The 19,516-nt window shown below is 47.3% G+C and overlaps 1 protein-coding gene across 2 annotated transcripts; it reads left to right on the forward strand.

Moving 5' to 3' along the window:
• The first annotated feature begins 1,674 nt into the window (after positions 1 to 1,674).
• Positions 1,675 to 12,858, forward strand: LOC110260309 (intelectin-2-like). Of its 2 annotated transcripts, none has more exons than XM_021089551.2 (8): positions 1,675 to 1,834; positions 2,789 to 2,855; positions 4,616 to 4,726; positions 6,077 to 6,324; positions 6,913 to 7,071; positions 7,473 to 7,593; positions 8,921 to 9,024; positions 12,597 to 12,858. In XM_021089551.2, exons 1-8 carry the CDS (start codon positions 1,799 to 1,801, stop codon positions 12,747 to 12,749), a joined length of 999 nt encoding a protein of 332 aa, XP_020945210.2. In that variant the 5' UTR covers positions 1,675 to 1,798; the 3' UTR covers positions 12,750 to 12,858. The 2 variants fall into 2 exon arrangements, with proteins under 2 accessions (XP_020945210.2, XP_084877364.1); XM_085021238.1 differs by lacking the exon at positions 1,675 to 1,834 and adding an exon at positions 2,167 to 2,234.
• Positions 12,859 to 19,516: the final 6,658 nt, after the last annotated feature.

A 19,516-nucleotide genomic window follows, 5' to 3' on the forward strand; every position in this document is an offset into this window, starting at 1 on the left:
GAACAAGAATCCAGATTCTGGTATCATCTTTCCGGTATCAGTTACATATGAGAATATCCCTACTAGGCAAATACACAGTCCTCTAAGGGAAAGGGCCTTCATATATGTAACCCTCAGTTTGTTCAGAAAAAAACATTTGCGTGTGTTTGTGTGTGCATATAGAGAAATGGCATGCATAATACATGGGGTAAAATACTATCAATAAGGGAAACTTGGTCAAAGCTATATGTGTGTGTTTGTAATATATTTATTTTTGCAGTGTTGTGTAAGTGTTCAATTATTATTACTTCTTCCCATTTATGGCCGCACCAGTGGCATATGGAAGTTTCCAGGCTAGGAGTCAGATTGGAGCTGCATCTGGGGCCTATGCTACAGCTTATGGTAATGCCCTACTCTTAACCCACTGAGCGAGGCCAGAGATGGAACCCCCATCCCTACAGAGACAATGCATGGTTCTTATCCCCCTGAGTCAAAACAGGAATTCCCTATTCAATAATTTCTTCCTTTCTTTCTTTCTTTTCTTCCTTCCTTCCTTCCTTCCTTCCTTCCTTCCTTCCTTCCTTCCTTCCTTCTTCCTTCCTTTCTTTCTTTCTTTCTTTCTTTCTTTCTTTCTTTCTTTCTTTCTTTCTTTCTTTCTTTCTTTCTTTCTTTCATCTCTGCCATTTTCTTGGGCTGCTCCCACAGCATATGGAGGTTCCCAAGCTAAGGGTCGAATGAGATCTGTAGCCGCCTGCCTACACCACAGCCACAGCAATGCGGAATCCTTAACCCACTGAGCAAGGCCAGGGATTGAACCTGCAATGTCATGGTTCCCAGTCGGATTCGGTAGACACAGAGCCATGACGAGAACTCTTCTTTTTTTTTTTTTTTTTTTTTTAAGTGAGAAGTGCAATGATTTTTAATATTTATTTATTTATATTGCTTTTTAGGGCCACATCTGTGGCATGTAGAGGTTCCCAGGCTAGGGGTCAAATCAGAGCTACAGCTTCTGGGCTGTGCCACAGCCACAGTAACGCAGAATCTGAGCCGCATCTGTGACCTACACCACAGCTCATGGCCATGCCAGATCCTTAACCCACTGAGAAAGGCCGGGAATCGAACCTGCAACCCCATGTTTCCTAGTCGGATTCGTTTCTGTTGCGCCACGAGGGGAACTCCCCTATTCAATCATTTCTAACCAAAATGTAGATAAAGGAATGAAACGACAGGGTGAGACATGTCATAATTTGGGTTTGGACAGTGTACAGCACCAGCTTTGTCTGGGAGTGACAGTGTCAGGGAAGGCACGTGGAGAAGTTTCAGGAGAGACTTGAAGGAGGCTGTCTTGGCAGAGGTCTGTGAGGCACTGGGCATCTGACTTGGGAGCAGGACAAGCTTCAGGGAAGAACTGTAAGCACCCATCCATCCCGACAGGTTGTTACATCACGCTCGCTATGTGTGCCCTGAACAGGGTTCCCCCTCCTCAGGTGGTGGCTGTCACTTGTGTGACCAAAAGCACTGCTTCCTGGTTCTCCAGCCAGTCACACATTTCTTCTTGTTGCCAGAGGCTGATGCCCTGGGACCTTCAAGGGGAGGAGGCCCGGAGGGCAGGGCCTGCAGCCTGCAGTGGGCAGGGCCGGGCAGGGCCTGCATGCTTGCTCTCCCCATAAAAGCTCAACACTTGCCCCCCATCAGGACTCTACTGCAGACAGTAGCCCTGAGCCTCCACCTGGCAGGGAGTTCTCAGCTCCTGGCATCTGTGAGGAAGGAAAGGAGGGAGCTCTCTGTGCTGTGAGGAAGGTGTTTCTGAGTCTGAGAGATGGTCTGCGTGTGGGGAGGCAAGATGCCAGCTCAGGTCTGGTCTTGGTCTCAGGGATGGGGAGGGATTTAAGGAGAAAGGAGCCCATGGCCAGTGAAGTATTTGTAGGGCTGGATAGGGGTGGGGGCTATTCGAGGAGGTTCCCCAACGGCTAGAAGCCCATAACCTTTCCATTTGAGGTTTTCTTAGTGTAAGGTGAGTGCGGAGAAAAAGAGTGTGTTCAGGCAAAGAGAAGAAAATTTATTAGAGGGAAAAGGAGAGGGTGACTGACCCTTGAGAAGAGCCAGCGCCCCGCCCCCCACCCTTCTCTCGGGGCCTTCTTAATCTCCCAGGATGGGAAATTGGATTCCCTGAAGCGTGGGGAGTTTAGTTTATCTTTCGCCTGCAGCTGGACTCTGGTGGTCACACAGTCATGGGAAGTCAGAGGTGTCTCACGGTAGGGTGGTCTCATAATCCTTTTTTTTTGGTCTTTTTTGCTATTTCTTGGGTTGCTCCCTCGGCATATGGAGGTTCCCAGGCTAGGGGTCAAATCGGAGCTGTAGCCTCCGGCCTACGCCAGAGCCACAGCAACGTGGGATCCGAGCTGCATCTGCAACCTATGCCACAGCTCCCGGCAACACCAGATCGTCAACCCACTGAGCAAGGGCAGGGACCGAACCCGCAACCTCATGGTTCCTAGTCGGATTTGTTAACCACTGCGCCACGACGGGAACTCCTGGTCTCATAATCTTGAGAAAGCTGGAGGTGTGTGGTGTCCCACAGTGAAAGGGGGGAAAGAGTCTCATAGTCTTGGAAAAGGAGGCACCAGTGGCGAAAACAGGATGTCCCCTGAGCAAGGTGGTCAGTCTCATGGGTCAGCATAAAGAGCCATTTTAACAATGAGCCCCCATGTAGCCCCTAACACTTACTCAGAAAGTTCAGGGAGAAAGGATGGGAGGAAAAGAAAGGATGGTCCAGCCAGTAACCTTAGGCATCTCTTTTTCCCCTTAGAGGAGTTTTGGGGCCCGATTCTGCCTCCTGCTGTTCCTCTCTGTGGCCACCAGAGGGCAGAGTGCAGGTAAGTCTCTGAGGAGCAGCAGTTTCTTCAGCTGCCCTGAGGTGTGCAGAGGAGCAGAGGGACTAGAAGCTGGGCTGCAGGCTGAAGTCCTAACACAGAGGGGAAGTCATGGAGATGCACAGAGGCCAACCTTGCAGCCAACCTGATGTGTCCTGGGTGCTGATTGCTGGCTTCTCCGTGGGTCTGGTCTGAAGAAGGTAGGGTGTTAGTTAAGCCACACCCTGGGGCTCCACTCTGTGCGTTAGGTTGGCTGGCTGGCTCTGGGGAGCCATGGTAAAGTCTGTTCCGTTGTTGCTACTCCTTCTCCTATGGCCTTGGCCTGGGGATTCCCTGAAGGAGCTGGTGGTCAGGGCTGTATGACAGAGGAGGCTCAGGGGCGGCATGGTAAAGACTGCCCCCTTCTGGGTGAGCTAGGGGAGGAGAGAGAGAAATTAGGAGTTTGGAATTAATATGCACATGCTACTGTATATAAAATAGTCAAACAACAAGGACCTCCTGTGTAGCACAGGGAACTATACTCAAAATTGTGTAAAAACTTATAATTGAAAAGAATCTGAAAAAGAATATCTATATGTATATCTCCAAATTACTTGGCTATACTCTAGAGACTAACACAATATTATTAATTAACTCTATTTTATTTTTTTCTAAAAAGACTGTTCCCGGAGTTCCCGTCATGGCGCAGTGGTTAACGAATCCGACTAGGGACCATGAGGTTGCGGGTTCGATCCCTGGCCTCGCTCAGTGGGTTAAGGATCTGGTGTTGCCGTGAGCTGTGGTGTAGGTTGCAGACGTGCCTCGGATCCCGCGTTGCTGTGGCTCTGGTGTAGGCCGGTGGCTGCAGCTCCGATTTGATCCCTAGCCTGGGAACCTCCATATGTCACGGGAGCAGCCCTAGAAAAGGCAAAAAGACAAAATAAATAAACAAATAAATAAATATTAAAAAAATAAAAAAGGCAGTTTCCTTCTAGATACTCCTACTCCTATGGCTCTGGCCTAGAGATCCTAGAGGGGGCTGGGTGGTGAGGGCTGTGTCCAGGGAACAACCTTGACTGATCCCCATTCTCACAATTCTACCCCTCAGAATAGGCACAGTGACATTTTTTTGGCCTCATGCTCCCCATGTGGAGGTTCCTGGGCCAGGGGTTGAACATATGCAACGGTAGTGACATCGTTGGATCCTTAACCCGCTGTGCAACAAGGGAAGTCCATAGTTTTCATTTCTAAATTTTACTTATTTTTATTTTTAAACTTCTCTCCTAGCCCCTCAGAATTTGTTACAATTTTCTGTGTTCTCTTATTTATTTATTTTGCTTTTTAGGGCCACACCTGCGGCATATGGAGGTTCCCAGGCTAGGGGTCTAATCGGAGCTGTAGCCACTGGCCTACACCACAGCCACAGCAACGAGGGTTCCGAGCCGTGTCTGCAACCTACACCACAGCTCACGGCAACACCAGAACCTTAACCCACTGAGCGAGGCCAGGGATCGAACCTGCAACCTCATGGTTGCTAGTCAGATTCATTTCCACTGTGCCACTACGGGAACTCCCCAGTTTTCGTTTTAGTTGAGCAGAAGAATTTGAGTGTTGCGTCTGTACTAGATGTGTGCCAGCTGGTCTTAGCAGAGAGGACCCTGACCTCTGGGGCCTCACAGCACAGTGATGAGCAAATGAAGTGGGCAGAGGCTGGGAGCCCATGACCAGGAAGGGTGGTTCGGTGGCATCAGACTCTTAATGAGAATTATCTCCACATCCTCTAGCAGCGACCCAGTCTGTGGAATGGTTCCCGGAGAACGAATCGTGTGCCCCTTTTCTGTCTTTCCTGCCTCGGAGCTGCAAGGAAATCAAAGAAAGTTGCCATAGAGCAGGTGGTGAGTAATAAACTAGTCCAGCACATCCCCTTTTGGCTTTTTAAATTATTATTATTATTTTTAATCTAAAGGAGATCCCAGTCATGGAGATCAAGAGGAATGTGCCCGAATTGCGTGTCTGCTCTGAGTCCAGCTTCCAGCCAAGGAGCTGTCCAGTGGGAATACTGAGGCTTTTGGGGCCCCCCTGCCTCTGGCACAGCAGACATGATTTTCTGAACACAGGGAGAATGCAGTGATCCAGGTGACTCTTAGGCTGGTGGGCAGAGCTGTGATGAGTCTAAGCTATTTCCCTCTTTTTCAGCTAAAGTGTTAGCCTGCCGCAGTTTCATAGATGCTGGCAGAAAAGACGAGCCTCCTGAGGTGGAGACAGAGAATGTGTTATTCACAGCCACAGCAGTAGTCAGAGTATCAGCTTTTCCCTGTGCTGTCTCCCCGATCCCAGTCCCAACAGGGTGATGTGAGTAGGGCCAGGAGACATCTGAAGATGCAGTGGGTTTGCCAAGCAGGCTGACAGATGGGGCTGGAAAAGGTTGGGCAAGCCTTTTTATTTTCGTTTTCATTTTATTTATTTTTTTTTGTTTTTGGCCGGCCCACTGCACATGGGTCCAGGAGAGGATCTCTGGGCTTAGGGAACCTGAATGTTATCTAACAGGCAGTGACCGTGCCTGCCATTTACTCTGACTTGTAGAGGCCACATCCTGATGTGGTTGGGTGCTGATTTCTGGCCTCTCCTGGCCAGAGAAGGAGGCGCTGTTCAGAGGGAGTTACCATCTCTGTCTTCTAGGATGTTTGCTCTATAAAGGCTTTGAAAAGATAGCAGGGAGCAAAGGCAGGCATGTCCCTGCTCATAGATGATGTGAAGCGAATTGTCCTCCAGCAAATGGATTGTGTGGAGCCTTCTGAATCCATTCTTTTCTTTCTTGCTTCCTTTCTTTTTCTTTTCTTTTCTTTTCTTTTTAGCTTTTTAGGGCCTTTCTTTCTTTTCTTTTTTTTCTATTTTTGGCTTTTTCGGGCCACACCTGTGGCATAAGGAGGTTCCCAGGCTAGGGGTTGGATTGGAGCTGTAGCTGCCAGCCTACACCACAGCCACAGCAACGCCAGTTCCGAGTTGTAGTTGTAATTGTAGTCTGTGACCTATACCACAGCTCATGGCAATGTCGGATCCTTAACCCACTGAGTGAGGCCATGGATGGAACCTGCAACCTCATGGTTCCTAGTCAGATTCATTTCTGCTGTGCCACGATGGGAACTCCTGAACGCATTCTTGATTCCGAGGGTCTTTCTGGGTGGGGGTCTTGAGAAGAACCCTGTGGTCTCAGACAGGGGCCTGTGGGCTGGTTCCCTCTGCAGATGGCCTGTATTTCCTCCGCACTGAGAATGGTGTCGTCTACCAGACCTTCTGTGACATGACGTCTGGGGGTGGTGGCTGGACCCTGGTGGCCAGTGTGCACGAGAATCTCATGGCTGGGAAATGCACGTTGGGTGACCGCTGGTCTAGTCAGCAGGGCAGCAGGGCCGACTACCCCGAGGGAGATGGCAACTGGGCCAATTACAACACCTTTGGGTCTGCAGAGGCGGCCACCAGCGATGACTACAAGGTTGGTGGCCCTGACCACCCAGCTAGGAAAGGGTAGTTGCTGTGTGTGGCTGGACCCCAGGGTGTGGAAGGGAGGGTGGAGGGTGGGGGTGTGGCGGTAGGGCTGGGGAGGGAGAAAGAGAGGATTCCATGTCTTTTTTTTTTTTTTTGTCTTTTGTCTTTTGTAGGGCCGCACCCGCATAGAGAGGTTCTCAGGTTAGGGGTCTAATCAGAGCTGTAGCCACCAGCCTATGCCACAGCCACAGCAGTGCGGGATCTGAGCCGCATCTGCAACCTACAGCACAGCTCGAGGCAATGCCAGATCCTTAACACACTGAGCGAGGCCAGGGATCGACCCCGCAACCTCAGATTCATTAACCACTGAGCCACGATGGGAGCTCCAGCATTCCATGTCTTGAATCACAACCTCCTCCCAGGCAGTCTGCTGGGTGGTGAGGCACTGCCACCTAGTGGAAGGGGGTGTCTGAGTGCTGCTGGCCACCTGTGCGCCTGGAGCCCAGACCTCTCAACTCAGCAGAGGGCTGAGTGTGGGGTCTGCTGCTGGTTGGGCTTCATGGGCTGGTCAGGCTCATTGCATGTCACTCTCTAGAACCCTGGCTACTATGACATCCAAGCCCGGGACCTGGGCATCTGGCATGTGCCCAACCGGTCTCCCCTGCAGCAGTGGAGGAACAGCTCCTTGCTGAGGTACCGCACCAATACTGGATTCTTCCAGAGCCTGGGACATAATCTGTTTGGACTCTACCAGGTATATGGGGCCACTGGCTGTGGGTGGGGGGTTCTTCCTTTGGTGAATGGAGAGCCAGGTCTTGGGGTAAGGAGTCCGTCTGCTCTGGGTCCCTTTTCACTAGCAGGTGCCTGTGTTTGGCTTTCTCCTACCTGTGGGTCACTGTGATACCTGGGCTGCCTCTTTCAGAGGGATAATGGGCCAGGCAGGGGGAGAGCCCTGTGGGAGAGGGAATGGGGGCAGCGAGGGAGGAGGACAAGGGGCTGGAGGCTGGTGAGGGACCTGGCTGTGGAGAGAAGGGAATCCCTGTTATCCAGGCCGATTTCTACATAACAAGAGAACTGAGGGCGCTAAACCCCCGACTTCCCCATGTGGCAGCCTCTCTACTGGCCTCACACAGCCTCTGTTTTGGGTCCTTGCAGAAATACCCAGTGAAATACGGAATAGGGAAATGTTGGACTGACAATGGCCCAGCCATTCCTGTTGTCTATGACTATGGCGATGCTCAGAAAACTGCGTCTTATTACTCACCCTATGGACAAAGTGAGTGTCTGCTTCCCAAGCCCAGTCATCAGTCCTTTCCCGCACTCTTGGAGCAAGTGTAAATACCAACAATTAATACTTGCTAGCACTTATCGAGCATGTTCAAGGTGCCAAGCTCTTACAGAGGAACTTTTTCTTTTTCTTTTTTTCTCTTTAGGGCCGTACCTGCAGGATATGGAGGTTCCAGGCTATGGGTCCAATTGGAGCTGTAGCTGCCAGCCTACACCATAGCCACAGCAATGCAGGATCTGAGCCGAGTCTGAGACCTATACCACAGCTCAGGGCAACGCTGGATCGTTAACCCACTGAGTGAGGCCAGGGATAGAACCTGCAACCTCATGGTTCCTAGTCAGATTTGTTTCCGCTCTGCCATGACGGGAACTCCTATAGAGGAACTTGCCATGGTTCAGTGACATTTAATTATCATGAGAAAACTATGATGTTAGAATTCCTACCTTCTCCATTTTATAGGCTCTAAACTCAGGCTTCTTAACCAAAAGCCTGTAAGACCTCTTGTAATAGTTAAGGCAAATTTAGGCTAATGTTGACAGGTGAGAACATTCGAAAGTGGTGAGGAAAATTCACATTAGTTATGATGGATACCTATTATTATTAGTATTTTTTTTCGGGGGGTGCCGCTCCTGCCACATATGGAGATTCCAGGGGTGGGGGTCTAATCGGAGCTACAGTTGCTGGCCTGCACCACAGCCACAGCAGCGCAGGATCCAAGCCGCATCTGTGACCTATACAACAGCTCCCGGCAACGCCGGATAGTTAAGCCATTGAGCAAGGCCAGGGATTGAACCCACAACCTCATGGTTCCTAGTTGGATTCATTTCTGCTGTACCACTCGGGAACTCCCGGATACCTATGATTTTTAAAAAGGCGTATTTTTCAGCAAAATAAAGCCACAGAACTTAAGTCTTTAGCGGGAGGATAAGAAAGCAAGGAATGGTAGGTGGGAACATAAAAGCTCATGGTAACTGGATGCAAAGTGTGCCAGCAGGAGCGGATGGCCCATCCCATCATTGTTTATTCCTGCTGGACCTCGGGCACTGTGCTTGCTGATCTTTCAGTGGAGTCTAAGTTCTCCGAAAGCCTTAGGCAGACAAGTGACCTCTTGTGAGCCCCAGCCTTGGTCTTCTTGCCCCCGAAGAGGAGAATTTCTCTTCCATGTAAGCTCAGGGCCAGGATGTAGCAGCCACTGTCCGCAGAGGTGCTGGGCTCCCTGCCCTGTTGGTTTAGGGCATCCTGAACTAGTCAAAGGGAAGCTGGTTCTAGCTCCTCCTTCGAATCCTTGGCTCTTTCTCTGCCTCTTCTTTTCCAGCGGAATTTGTGGCAGGATTTGTCCAGTTCAGGGTGTTTAATAACGAGAGAGCAGCCAACGCCCTGTGTGCTGGGATGAGAGTCACTGGCTGCAACACTGAACATGTGAGTTTGGGAAGACCCATGATTTGTGCATTTGTGTGTGTGTGTTCACCTGCAGGGGGTGTGTTGATGTGTTTCTCCGTGGCTTGCCTTTTTACTCTTTTTTTTTTTTTTTTGTCACTTGTTTTTTGCCTTTTCTAGGGCCACACCTGCGGCATATGGAGGTTCCCAGGCTAGGGGTCTAATTGGAGCTGTAGCTGCCGGCCTTTGGCAGAGCCACAGCTACACCAGATCCGAGTCACGTCTGTGACCTACAGCACAGCTCACCGCAACACTGGATCCTTAACCTACTGAGCAAGGCCAGAGATCGAACCCGAAACTTCATGGTTCCTAGTCGGACTCGTTAGCCACTGAGCCACGATGGGAACTACGTCTTTTGACTCTTTCGATGGTACTTTGTAGACATAATTTTTCAATTGTTATCATTCTTTTAAAAATTGAGATATGATTGACATGTATCAGTGTATGAGTTCCGGGGTGTAACATAATGATTCTATGTATTTATAAATCGTGACATGATCAGCATAGTAGAGCCAGTCACCATCCACCACCACACATTGCCACAAATAATGTTTTCTTGTGATAAGAACTTTGAAGATCTATTCTCTTAGTAACTTTTATCACATACAATACAGTATTCTTAACTATAGTCGCCATTTCATCCCCAGGACTTATTTTATTTATTTTTATTTTTATTTTATTTTGTTTGCTTTTTAGGGTGGCACCTGTGGCCTATGGAGGTTCCCAGGCTGGGAGTCGAATCGGAGCTATAGCTGCTGGCATATGCCACAGCCACAGCCACAGCAATGTGGGATTCGGGCCATTTCTGCAACCTACACCACAGCTCACAGCTAGGCAGGATCCTTAACCCACTGAGCGAGGCCAGGGATCGAACCCACCACCTCATGGTTCCTAGTCAGATTCGTTTCTGCTGTGCCACAACGGGAACTCCCCCAGGACTCATTTTGTTTTGTTTTGTTTTGTTTTATTTTATTTTGTATGAGAGAAGGGTTTTTTTTTTCCCCTCATGTCTTTATTTATTTATTTTTTCTGCTGTACAGCATGGGGCCAATTTACACATACACGTATTCATACTTTTTCCTCCTATTGTTGTGTTGTGACGTAAGTATCTAGACATAGTTCTCAGTGCTACACAGCAGGGGATCTCACTGTAAATCCATTCCAAGAGCAATAGTTTGCATCCATTAACCCCAAGCTCCTGAAGCCTCCCACTCCCTCCCTGTCTCCCCACCGGGCAGCCACAAGTCTATTCTCCAAGTCTATTATTTTCTTTTCCGTGGAAACGTTCATTTGTGCTGTATATTAGATTCCAGTTATAAGTGATATCATATGGTATTTGTCTTTCTCTTTCTGACTTATTTCACTCAGTATGAGAGTCTCTAGTTCCATCCATGGTGCTGCAAATGGTGTTGTGTCATTCTTTTTTAATGGCTGAGTAGTATTCCATTGTGTCTATATATATACCACATCTTCCTAATCCAATCGTCTGTTGATGGACATTTGGGTTGTTTCCATGTTTTGGCTATTGTGAATAGTTCTGCAATGAACATGCGGGTACATGTGTCTTTTTTAAGGAAAGTTTTGTCCTAATATATGCCCAAGAGTGGGATTGCTGGGTCATATGGTAGTTCTATGTATAGATTTCTAAGGTAGCTCCATACTGTTCTCCATAGTGGCTGTACCAGCTTACATTCCCACCGACGGTGCAGGAGGATTCCCTTTTCTCTACAGCCCCTCAAGCACTTGTTATTTGTGGGCTTATTAAAGATGGCCATTCTGACTGGTGTGAGGTGGTACCTCATGGTAGTTTTGATTTGCATTTCTCTTATAATCAGCGATGTAGAGCATTTTTTCACGTGTTTGCTGGCCATCTGTGTATCTTCCTTGGAGAACAGTCTGTTCAGGTCTTTTGCCCATTTTTCCATTGGGCGGTTGGCTTTTTTGCTGTTGAGTTGTATAAGTTGCTTGTATATCCTAGAGATTAAGCCCTCGTCCATTGCATCATTTGAAACTATTTTCTCCCATTCTGTAAGTTGTCTTTTTGTTTTCTTTTTGGTTTCCTTTGCTGTGCAAAAGCTTGTAGGTTTGATTGGGTGCCATTGGTTTATTTTTGCTCTTATTTCTGTTGCCTTGGGAGACTGACCTGAGGAAATATTCATGAGGTTAATGTCAGAGAATGTTTTTCCTGTGTTCTCTTCCAGGAGTTTGATGGTGTCTTGTCTTATATTTCAGTCTTTCGGCCATTTTGAGATTATTTTTGTGCATGGCGTGAGGGTGTGTTCTAGTTTCATTGTTTTGCATGCAGCTGTCCAGCAATGCTTGCTGAATAGACTTTCTTCTTCCCATTTTATTCTCCTGCCTCCTATGCAAAGATTAATTGACCATAGGTGTCAGGGTTAATTACTGGGTTCACAATTCTGTTCCACTTGTCTGTCTCTGTCTGTCTGTCTTGATACCAGTACCATACTGTTAGGAGTTATTTTATAACTGAAAGTTTTTATCTTGTGAGCACTGGACATGATTATTGCCAGTGAAGTCCAATATCTATATCCTCACATATGATTAGTACTTGAATGCTCGGTTTACAAAATATTTCTACATGTTGAGGTCATGAACGTATTCTCCAACATCCTTCTTCTTCTTCTTTTGCTTTAGGGTTGCACCCATGGAGGTTCTCAGGCTAGGGGCTGAATCAGAGCTGTAGCTGCTGGCCTACACCACAGCCACAGCAATGCTGGAGCCAAGCCACATCTGTGACCTATACCACAGCTCGGATACCCAACCCACCGAGTGAGGCCAGGGATCGTACCTGCGTCCTCATGGATGCCAGCCAGACTTGTTTCCGCTGAGCCATGATGGGAACTCCAAGGCAGCATCTTCTTGATAAGGTTGGATGAGCAAGGGTGGATACACAGGCAATGGAGTCTACAGTTCTTGAGGCGCTAACGAATATGGGGCATGGAAAGTGAGGGAGACTGAAGAGACTTCAGGTTTTCGTTTTGGGTGACTTAGTTCTATCCATGATGGTGGAAGGCAGCTATGCTCACCACTATACCCCCAACGCTGTGGTATCCATTAGGATGGGTGACAAGAAGAGGACTAAGTTCAGGGGCAGCAAGAGAGAGAATTCATTGGGTTTTGCTCAATGGCGTTTTAGATCTAGAGCCATCTAGGTGGAGATCTCCAGGTGGCTTTGGATATGGGTTTTCAAGCAGAGACTGAGGAGGAGACTGACGCCATATGATCATGCTGGTATGTCATGGGAGGTGAGGAGCCATAATCGGGAGAGTGAGGTGTGGACAGAGCCGTGAAGAAGAGCAGCTGGGGGACTGATTGAGCCAAAGAGGGGCTGAGGGGACGGAGAAGAACTATAAAAAAGGTAGAAAGGATTTCAGGAAAGAGCATGACCTCAGCGTCCACTGGAGGGAGAAGTTTTACCTGGGATTGGGGCAAAGCCAATTAGGACCACAACCACAGATACCTGCAATTGTCCCACTAAGTCTCAGTGGTGTCCCCAGCACACCCCTCTCTATGTCTCTTCTCTCTGCTCCCAGCACTGCATTGGTGGAGGAGGATTCTTCCCAGAGGGCAATCCTGTGCAGTGTGGGGATTTCTCCGCCTTTGACTGGAACGGATATGGAAGACACGTTGCTTACAGCTCCAGCCAGGAGATAACTGAGGCTGCTGTGCTCCTGTTCTACCGCTGAGAGCTGGGTGGTGGGAGACGTGGAGCCCAGTCCTAACCCCAGGTTCTCAGAGATGGAAACACAGAATGCTAACAAGGAGGAGAGGAGAATAAACCTCGTTTTTTTCCCATTCTGTGTTTTTGAGTTCTTTGTACAAAGTGACTGAGACCCGGAAGGATCTTTTCAAAATAATGTCTCTTGTTCTGTGGATTTCCTCTTTAGACCCCCTGGGTTTGGAGCGTCAAGTCTCAGGTCCCAGCATACATGTTTTCCCCTTCTTTCTAGGGAACTCCTGAGTGAGACTGAAGACCAGAGGAAAATCTTGTGAATTTTCCTACCATGCAGTTCTTGGTTAATCCAATAAACATCATGAAGAAGAAAAGATGATGATGATTGAGATTCAGTAGGAAAGAAAGAAATGGCAGGGTCAAACTGCCTGCTCCCTTTATTCCCCTGCCTTTGATACTCAGAACCATGTTCCCAAAATGATTCGAGTGGCGGTTCCAATGTGCTTCCTTGGGGATGGTTCTCAGAGCACCAAGAAATTCATAGACCACCAGCTGCGTGTCCTGCAACTCAGCTAAACTTTGACCCACAGATGCCAGGAGACAGTTTGAGGTCCCAGTGTGAAAGCCTGTGTCCTACAAGACTGTCCCTCGAGTCTCCCAGTTCAGGTGCCACTTACGGAGTCCAGATTGTCACCTGCACTTTGACTGAGTGGCCATAGATTGGGGATGCCAAAGATTCCTCATTGGGTTCAGTTAATTTGCAGGAGTGGCTCATAGAACGCAAAGAAATGTTTTACTTTGCAGATGATAAGCTCATTATAAAAGAGCATAATTCAGGAAGAGCCAGCTTGGAGGGAGGGAGGGAGTCCAGGGGCACAGTAGGGGGAAAGGGCACAGAGCTTCCTTGGCCTTTCTGAGCCCGGCACTGTCCCCTGGGTCCCCGTAGTCACCAGCCCAGAAGCTCTCCAAACCCTGTCCTTTTTTGGGTTTTTACAGAGGCTTCATGACACAGGCATGATTGATGAAATCGTTGATTAGTGTAATTGATTCAAATTCCCACCTCTGTTTTCCCAGGAGGGTCTGAGTAGGTGGGATTGGAATTTTCATCCCTCACATCACAGGGCTGGTTCTCACTTCATTAACATAAGCAAAGACACCCCCCCCCATCTTTTTTCTTGATCACTTCTGAAATTCCAAAGGTTTCAGGACCTCTAGGCCAGAATCAGGATGGAGGTCAAATTAATATTTCATATTGTAAATCACAACACGACACTCCTCAGGGATACATGTGGCCGGCAAGGTCTGGGCTCCCAGCTTCAGGTGCTTATTCCAAACGGGAACCAAAGGTTCCAGTGAGGTCTCCGTGTATCATCTGTGGGAAAACAGGACGCTGATGACATCAGTTCTGGCTTGTGTGCAGATGAGACATTTTATGTTATTTTTATTATTTATTATTTTTAAATTTTTTATCTTTTCTAGGGCTGCTCCCGTGGCATATGGATGTTCCCAGGCTAGGGGTCCAATTGGAGCTGTAGCCACTCGCCTCCGCCAGAGCCACAGCAACATGGGATCCGAGCCACAGCTGCGACCCAAACCACAGCTCACAGCAACGCCGGATCCTTAACCCACTGAGCAAGGACAGGGATCAAACCTGCAACCTCAGTGTTCCCAGTCAGATTCGTTATCCACTGTGCCACCACGGGAACTCCAGATGAGACCTTTTATACTCTTGCTTAGAATGCAAATCTGATTATAACATCCCCTACCACTCACTACTGCACTCTTTCTGCTGCGCTCTCTATAGATTAGGGCAGAAAATCTCAAATAGGGTGGGAGAGGCATAATATCTCTTCTCAGGTAGGGCTGCCAGATTTAGTAAGTAAAAATACGGGAGATCCACTTACATTTATTTTTCATTTTTATTTATTTATTTATTTATATTATCTTTTTTTGTCTTTTTAGGGCCGCACCCACGGCATATGGAGCTTCCCAGGTTAGGAGTCTAACGGGAGATGTAGCCGCCAGCCCACGCCACAGCCACAGCCATGCCAGATCTGAGCCTCGTCTTCGACCTACACCACAGCTCACAGCAACGCTGGATCCTTAACCCACTGAGCAAGGCCAGGGATCGAACCTGCAACCTCATGGTTGCTAGTCGTATCCGTTTCTGCTGCACCACGACAGGAACTCCTAAAATTTTTTCATCAAATAAACTTTTTGAAGAATAAGTCTCATATACCCATATGCATCCCCAGGTTGTAAGCTCACAGCTTAATAATCTTTCAGAGTGAACATGCTTGTGTACCCACCAACCATAGGAAGGAAAAGAACCTTGGGGAGTGCCCTGATGGCTCAGCAGGTTAAGGTTCCAGTGTTGTCACTGGTTACTGCTGTGGCTTGGGTTTGATCCCTGGCCCAGCAATGGATGCTGGCTCTCCCACCCCCAAAAAGGAAAAGGACCCGGGCGGTCCCTCAAAGGTACCATTTGCCTCTTGCCAGTCATTAAGGCATCGACTTTAAAATCTAGAAGACCAATTGGTGATTCCTAGAAACAGGGCCATTTTGCCATATCAGAATACATCTTACACTGTGGTGGCCTCCCCAGAGCCTGTTGTCATATGGGCCCTCTCCTTTCCTCCCAAGCCCACAAGCCATTAGACACAAAGGCACATGGAGGAGGGCTTTTTGAGTCTTTGCTTTGAGGCCATGCTCTCTGGGGAGAGGCACTAGGAAGCAGAGAGTAAGCCCAACAATGATAAGGAAGTCAGTGTTGGAGTTCCCGTTGTGTCTCAGTGGTTAGTGAACCCGACTGGCATCCACGAGGACTCGGGTTTGATCCCTGGCCTCGCTCAGTGGGTTAAGGATCTGGGGTTGCTGAGAGCTGTGGTGTAGGTCGCAGATGCGGCTCAGATCCTGCTGTGGCTGTGGCGTGGTCTGGCAGCTGCAGTTCTGACTGGACCCCTCGCCTGGGACCCTCCATATGCTTTGGGTGCCGCCCTAAAAAGATGGCAATAAAAAAATTACCATTGTTTTTAAATTATTTTCTAGGTTTAGTACAGCTAGGATGAAAATTCCAAGAAGGTATCATTGTTAAACTTCAATAATAATCAAAGAAATGTAGATAATCAAATGAATGCCCATAATTTAATTTTTAAATTTTTTTGCTTTTTAGGGCCACACCTGCGGCATATGGAAGTTCCTAGGCTAGGGGTCGAATCGGAGCTATATCTGCTGGCCCACAGCCATAGCAACATGGGATGGAAGCTGCGTCTGTGACCTACACCAACTCATGGCAACACCAGGTCCTTTAACCCACTGAGCGAGGCCAGGAATGGAACCTGCATCCTCATGGATACTAGTCGGATTTGTTTCCATGGCACCACAAGGGGAATTCTAAGTTTGCCTTTAAAAAAATTTCAAGTTGACCAAAACATGATAAATCATAGTTTCTAGTAGTGGATTTGGTTCTGTTTCAATCCCATCCCCTCTCCCACCCCACCCCTTGTTTCTTTTAATATCACTAGCAAAATATTCAAATTCTCAGCCTCCTTTGTATCTAGTGACGGCCATGTAAAAAGTGCTGGTGAGCAGAAGTCTAATTGCTCTTTGTTCCTTCTTTTTTCTTCTTTCTCCTTAGGATACAGATATGAAGATTGGAGAGACGGTAGCCATTCTGTGATCATGAGGCTGAAAAACCACTACATACAGAGGGTGGTGAGGCAGGAGCATCAGAGAAGTCAAGTACCCTCTTGACATAATTGAGACTCACATCAGTCCTGTGTTGTCTACCCTGGAATATTTTTTTCCTTTTTTTTTAGGGCTGCACCTGCGGCATATGGAGGTTCCCAGGCTAGGGGCTGAATCAGAGCTGTAGCTGCTGGTCTTCACCACAGCCACAGCAATGTCAGATCCGAGCCAAGTCGGCAACCTACACCACAGCTCACGGCAATGCCAGATCCTTAACCCACTGAGCAAGGCCAGGCATCAAACCTGCGTCCCAATGGATGCTAGTCAGATTTGTTAACTGCTGAGCCATGACAGGAACTCTTACCCTTGGAATTTTTGTTTTGTGGCAGATAACCCACTGGACCTATTTAGGCTGCTATAACGATTTTTTTCTATTGTTTGTGGCCAAATATAATCCTTGGGTAGGGGTTCAAGAGATGGACTTCCTTAGGACTTCTTTGGGTTGCCGGGGGGTGGGGGTTTGGGGGAACGAAAAGGGGGAAGGGGTTAAGAAGTGCAGATGTCCAGTTATAAGAAAGGTAAATCATGAGGCTATAATGTACAGCATGGGGGATAGAGTCAATCATATTGTATTAACTTTGTAAGGTAGCAGATGATAACTAGACTTATCGTGTGGTAACCACCTGCAGTGTGTAAAAATGTTGAATCACTATTTGTGCACCTAAAACTAATACAATATTGTATGTCAAGTATAGTACAATAAAAAAAGAAGAAAGAATTGGACCTTTTATTTTTTTTATTGCACCTACGACATGTGGAGGTTTCGCAGGCTAGAGGTCTAACGCTTGATCCTTAACCCATTGAGCAAGACCAGCGATCGAACGTGCAACCTCATGGTTCCCAGGTGAATTTGTTTCCGCCGCACCACGATGGGAACTTTAAGAAGTGGACCTTTTGATTCGCCACTGATAGAAATAAAAATTGGCACAAAGTTATCTGGCAGGCTATAGAGATAACTTCAAAAATGTTTATAGATGTGTTTACTCCAAATCTTGGCCTCCTGAATTTACATGGCCCTTGGAAAGTTATTCATATATCAGAGCCTCAGTTTCTTTTTCTTTCTTTTTTTTTGTCTTTTTGCCATTTCTTGGGCCGCTCCCGCGGCATGTGGAGGTTCCCAGGCTAGGGGTCCAATCGGAGCTGTAGCCATCGGCCTACGCCACAGCCACAGCAACACAGGACCCAAGCTGCATCTGCGACCTACACCACAGCTCATGGCAACGCCGGATCGTTAACCCACTGAGCAAGGGCAGGGACCGAACCCGCAACCTCATGGTTCCTAGTCGGATTCGTTAACCACTGCGCCACGACGGGAACTCCAGAGTCTCAGTTTCTTTAACTGAATATAGATAGTACAGATAATGATAGTAAAGTTCTCACATGTTGTTCTTATAAACATTAAATGGAAGAACACTGCAGCCCTTAAAAGACTACCTGGCTTATGGTAACTGCTTGATTCATGCTAGCTATTATTACATTGTATTCTTTTTTTTTTTTGCTTTTTAGGTATGTGCTGGCAGCATATGGAGGTTCCCAGGCTAGCGGTCAATTGGAGCTGTAGCCGCCAGCCTACACCACAGTCACAGCAACATCAGATCAGAGGCGGGTCTGCAACCTACACCACAGTTCACGGCAATGCTGGATCCTTCACCCACTGGGTGAGGCCAGGGATCAAACCTGCAACCTCATGGTTCCTAGTTGGATTCATTTCTGCTTTGTCGCAATGGGAACTCCATTGTATTCTTGAGAGTTTTGAAAAGCTTACTTAAATTCCATTTCACTCACTCATTAGGAAGACATTTTGGGGCACTTTTGCTGAAGAATCATTGTGCCATGTATTGTGGAAATCTGTGAAAGAGATGTAAAGAAAACAAAGACAAGTTCATAGAATTACAGAGTGGAGTGGGAGAGAGGATGGAGTCAGGGAAATGGCAGGGAGAGACGTACACGTGAGCAAATTACTCAAACCCTACGAGTGCACTTTTTTCTACATAATTCAAGAGACTAATGGGTTAAAAATATTAGTAGTGTGTTTTTGGACACTCAATGTATAAAGATGTAATTTTACGACATCTGCTACAGAAAGGGCTAGGGCAGAGATATATAGGAAGCGAGATTTTGTATGATATTGAAGTTCAGCTGCTGTAAATTAAAATACAGTGTTATAACTTCAATGTGTTACATCATCTCCTTGTAAAGACAAATAAAATAACCATAGAACATACATAAAAGGAAACGAGGAAATAGTTTAAATGTTTCACAGCAAAAAAACTGTCAACTAAGCACGAAAGCAGGCAGTGATGTATGAGTTGAAAAATGAAAATCTACAAGACATATAGAAAAGAAAGCAAAATGATAGAAGTCCCTCCTTACCACTAATCATTTTATTTATTCATTCATTTATTTATTCATTTATTTACTTTTTGGTGCACCCACGGCATGTGGAAGTTCCCAGGCCAGGGATCAAACCTGTGTCACAGCAGTGACCTGAGCCAGATCCTTAACCCGCTGTACCACAAGGGAACTCATCAGAATTACTTTAAATGAAAGTGGGTTAAATTCTGTAACCAAAAGACAGAGATGGCAGAATCGATTAAAAAAAATGGTGATCCTGGAGTTCCCATCATGGTGCAACACAAACAAATCTGACTAGGAACCATGAGGTTGCAGGTTGGATCCCTGGCCTTGCTCAGTGGGTTAAGGATCCGGCGTTGTCGTAGGTTGCAGACGCAGCTCAGATCTGATGTTGCTGTGGCTGTGGTGTAGGCCAGCAGCTGTAGCTCCTATTGGACCCCTAACCTGGGAACCTCCATATGCCTCAGGCATGGCCCCAAAAAGCAAAAAAAAAAAAAAAAAAAAAAAAAAAGGTGGTTCAAATCTATGCTGTCTCTAGGAAACTCACCTTAGATTTGAAGATGCAAATAGGTTGAAAGGGAATAAAAGTGAAAGGAGGAAAAAAGATATTCCATGCAAATATTAACTAAAAGAGAGCAGGGGAGGTATACTTGTATTAGACAAAACAGACTTTCAATT

Source organism: Sus scrofa, chromosome 4 (genome assembly GCF_054392235.1).
Source record: "Sus scrofa isolate SSC_HxYL_T2T_F1_AM1 chromosome 4, Sscrofa_HxYL_maternal_Yorkshire_Landrace_v2.0, whole genome shotgun sequence".
Lineage (NCBI taxonomy): Eukaryota > Metazoa > Chordata > Mammalia > Artiodactyla > Suidae > Sus > Sus scrofa.

Coding starts and splice junctions, on each gene's coding strand:
- LOC110260309 (XM_021089551.2), top strand. CDS start 1,799: ATGGTCTGCGTGTGGGGAGGCAAGATGCCAGCTCAG. Junction 2,856..4,615: donor CACCAGAGGGCAGAGTGCAG/GTAAGTCTCTGA, acceptor CACATCCTCTAG/CAGCGACCCAGTCTGTGGAA. Junction 9,025..12,596: donor CTGGCTGCAACACTGAACAT/GTGAGTTTGGGA, acceptor CTCTGCTCCCAG/CACTGCATTGGTGGAGGAGG.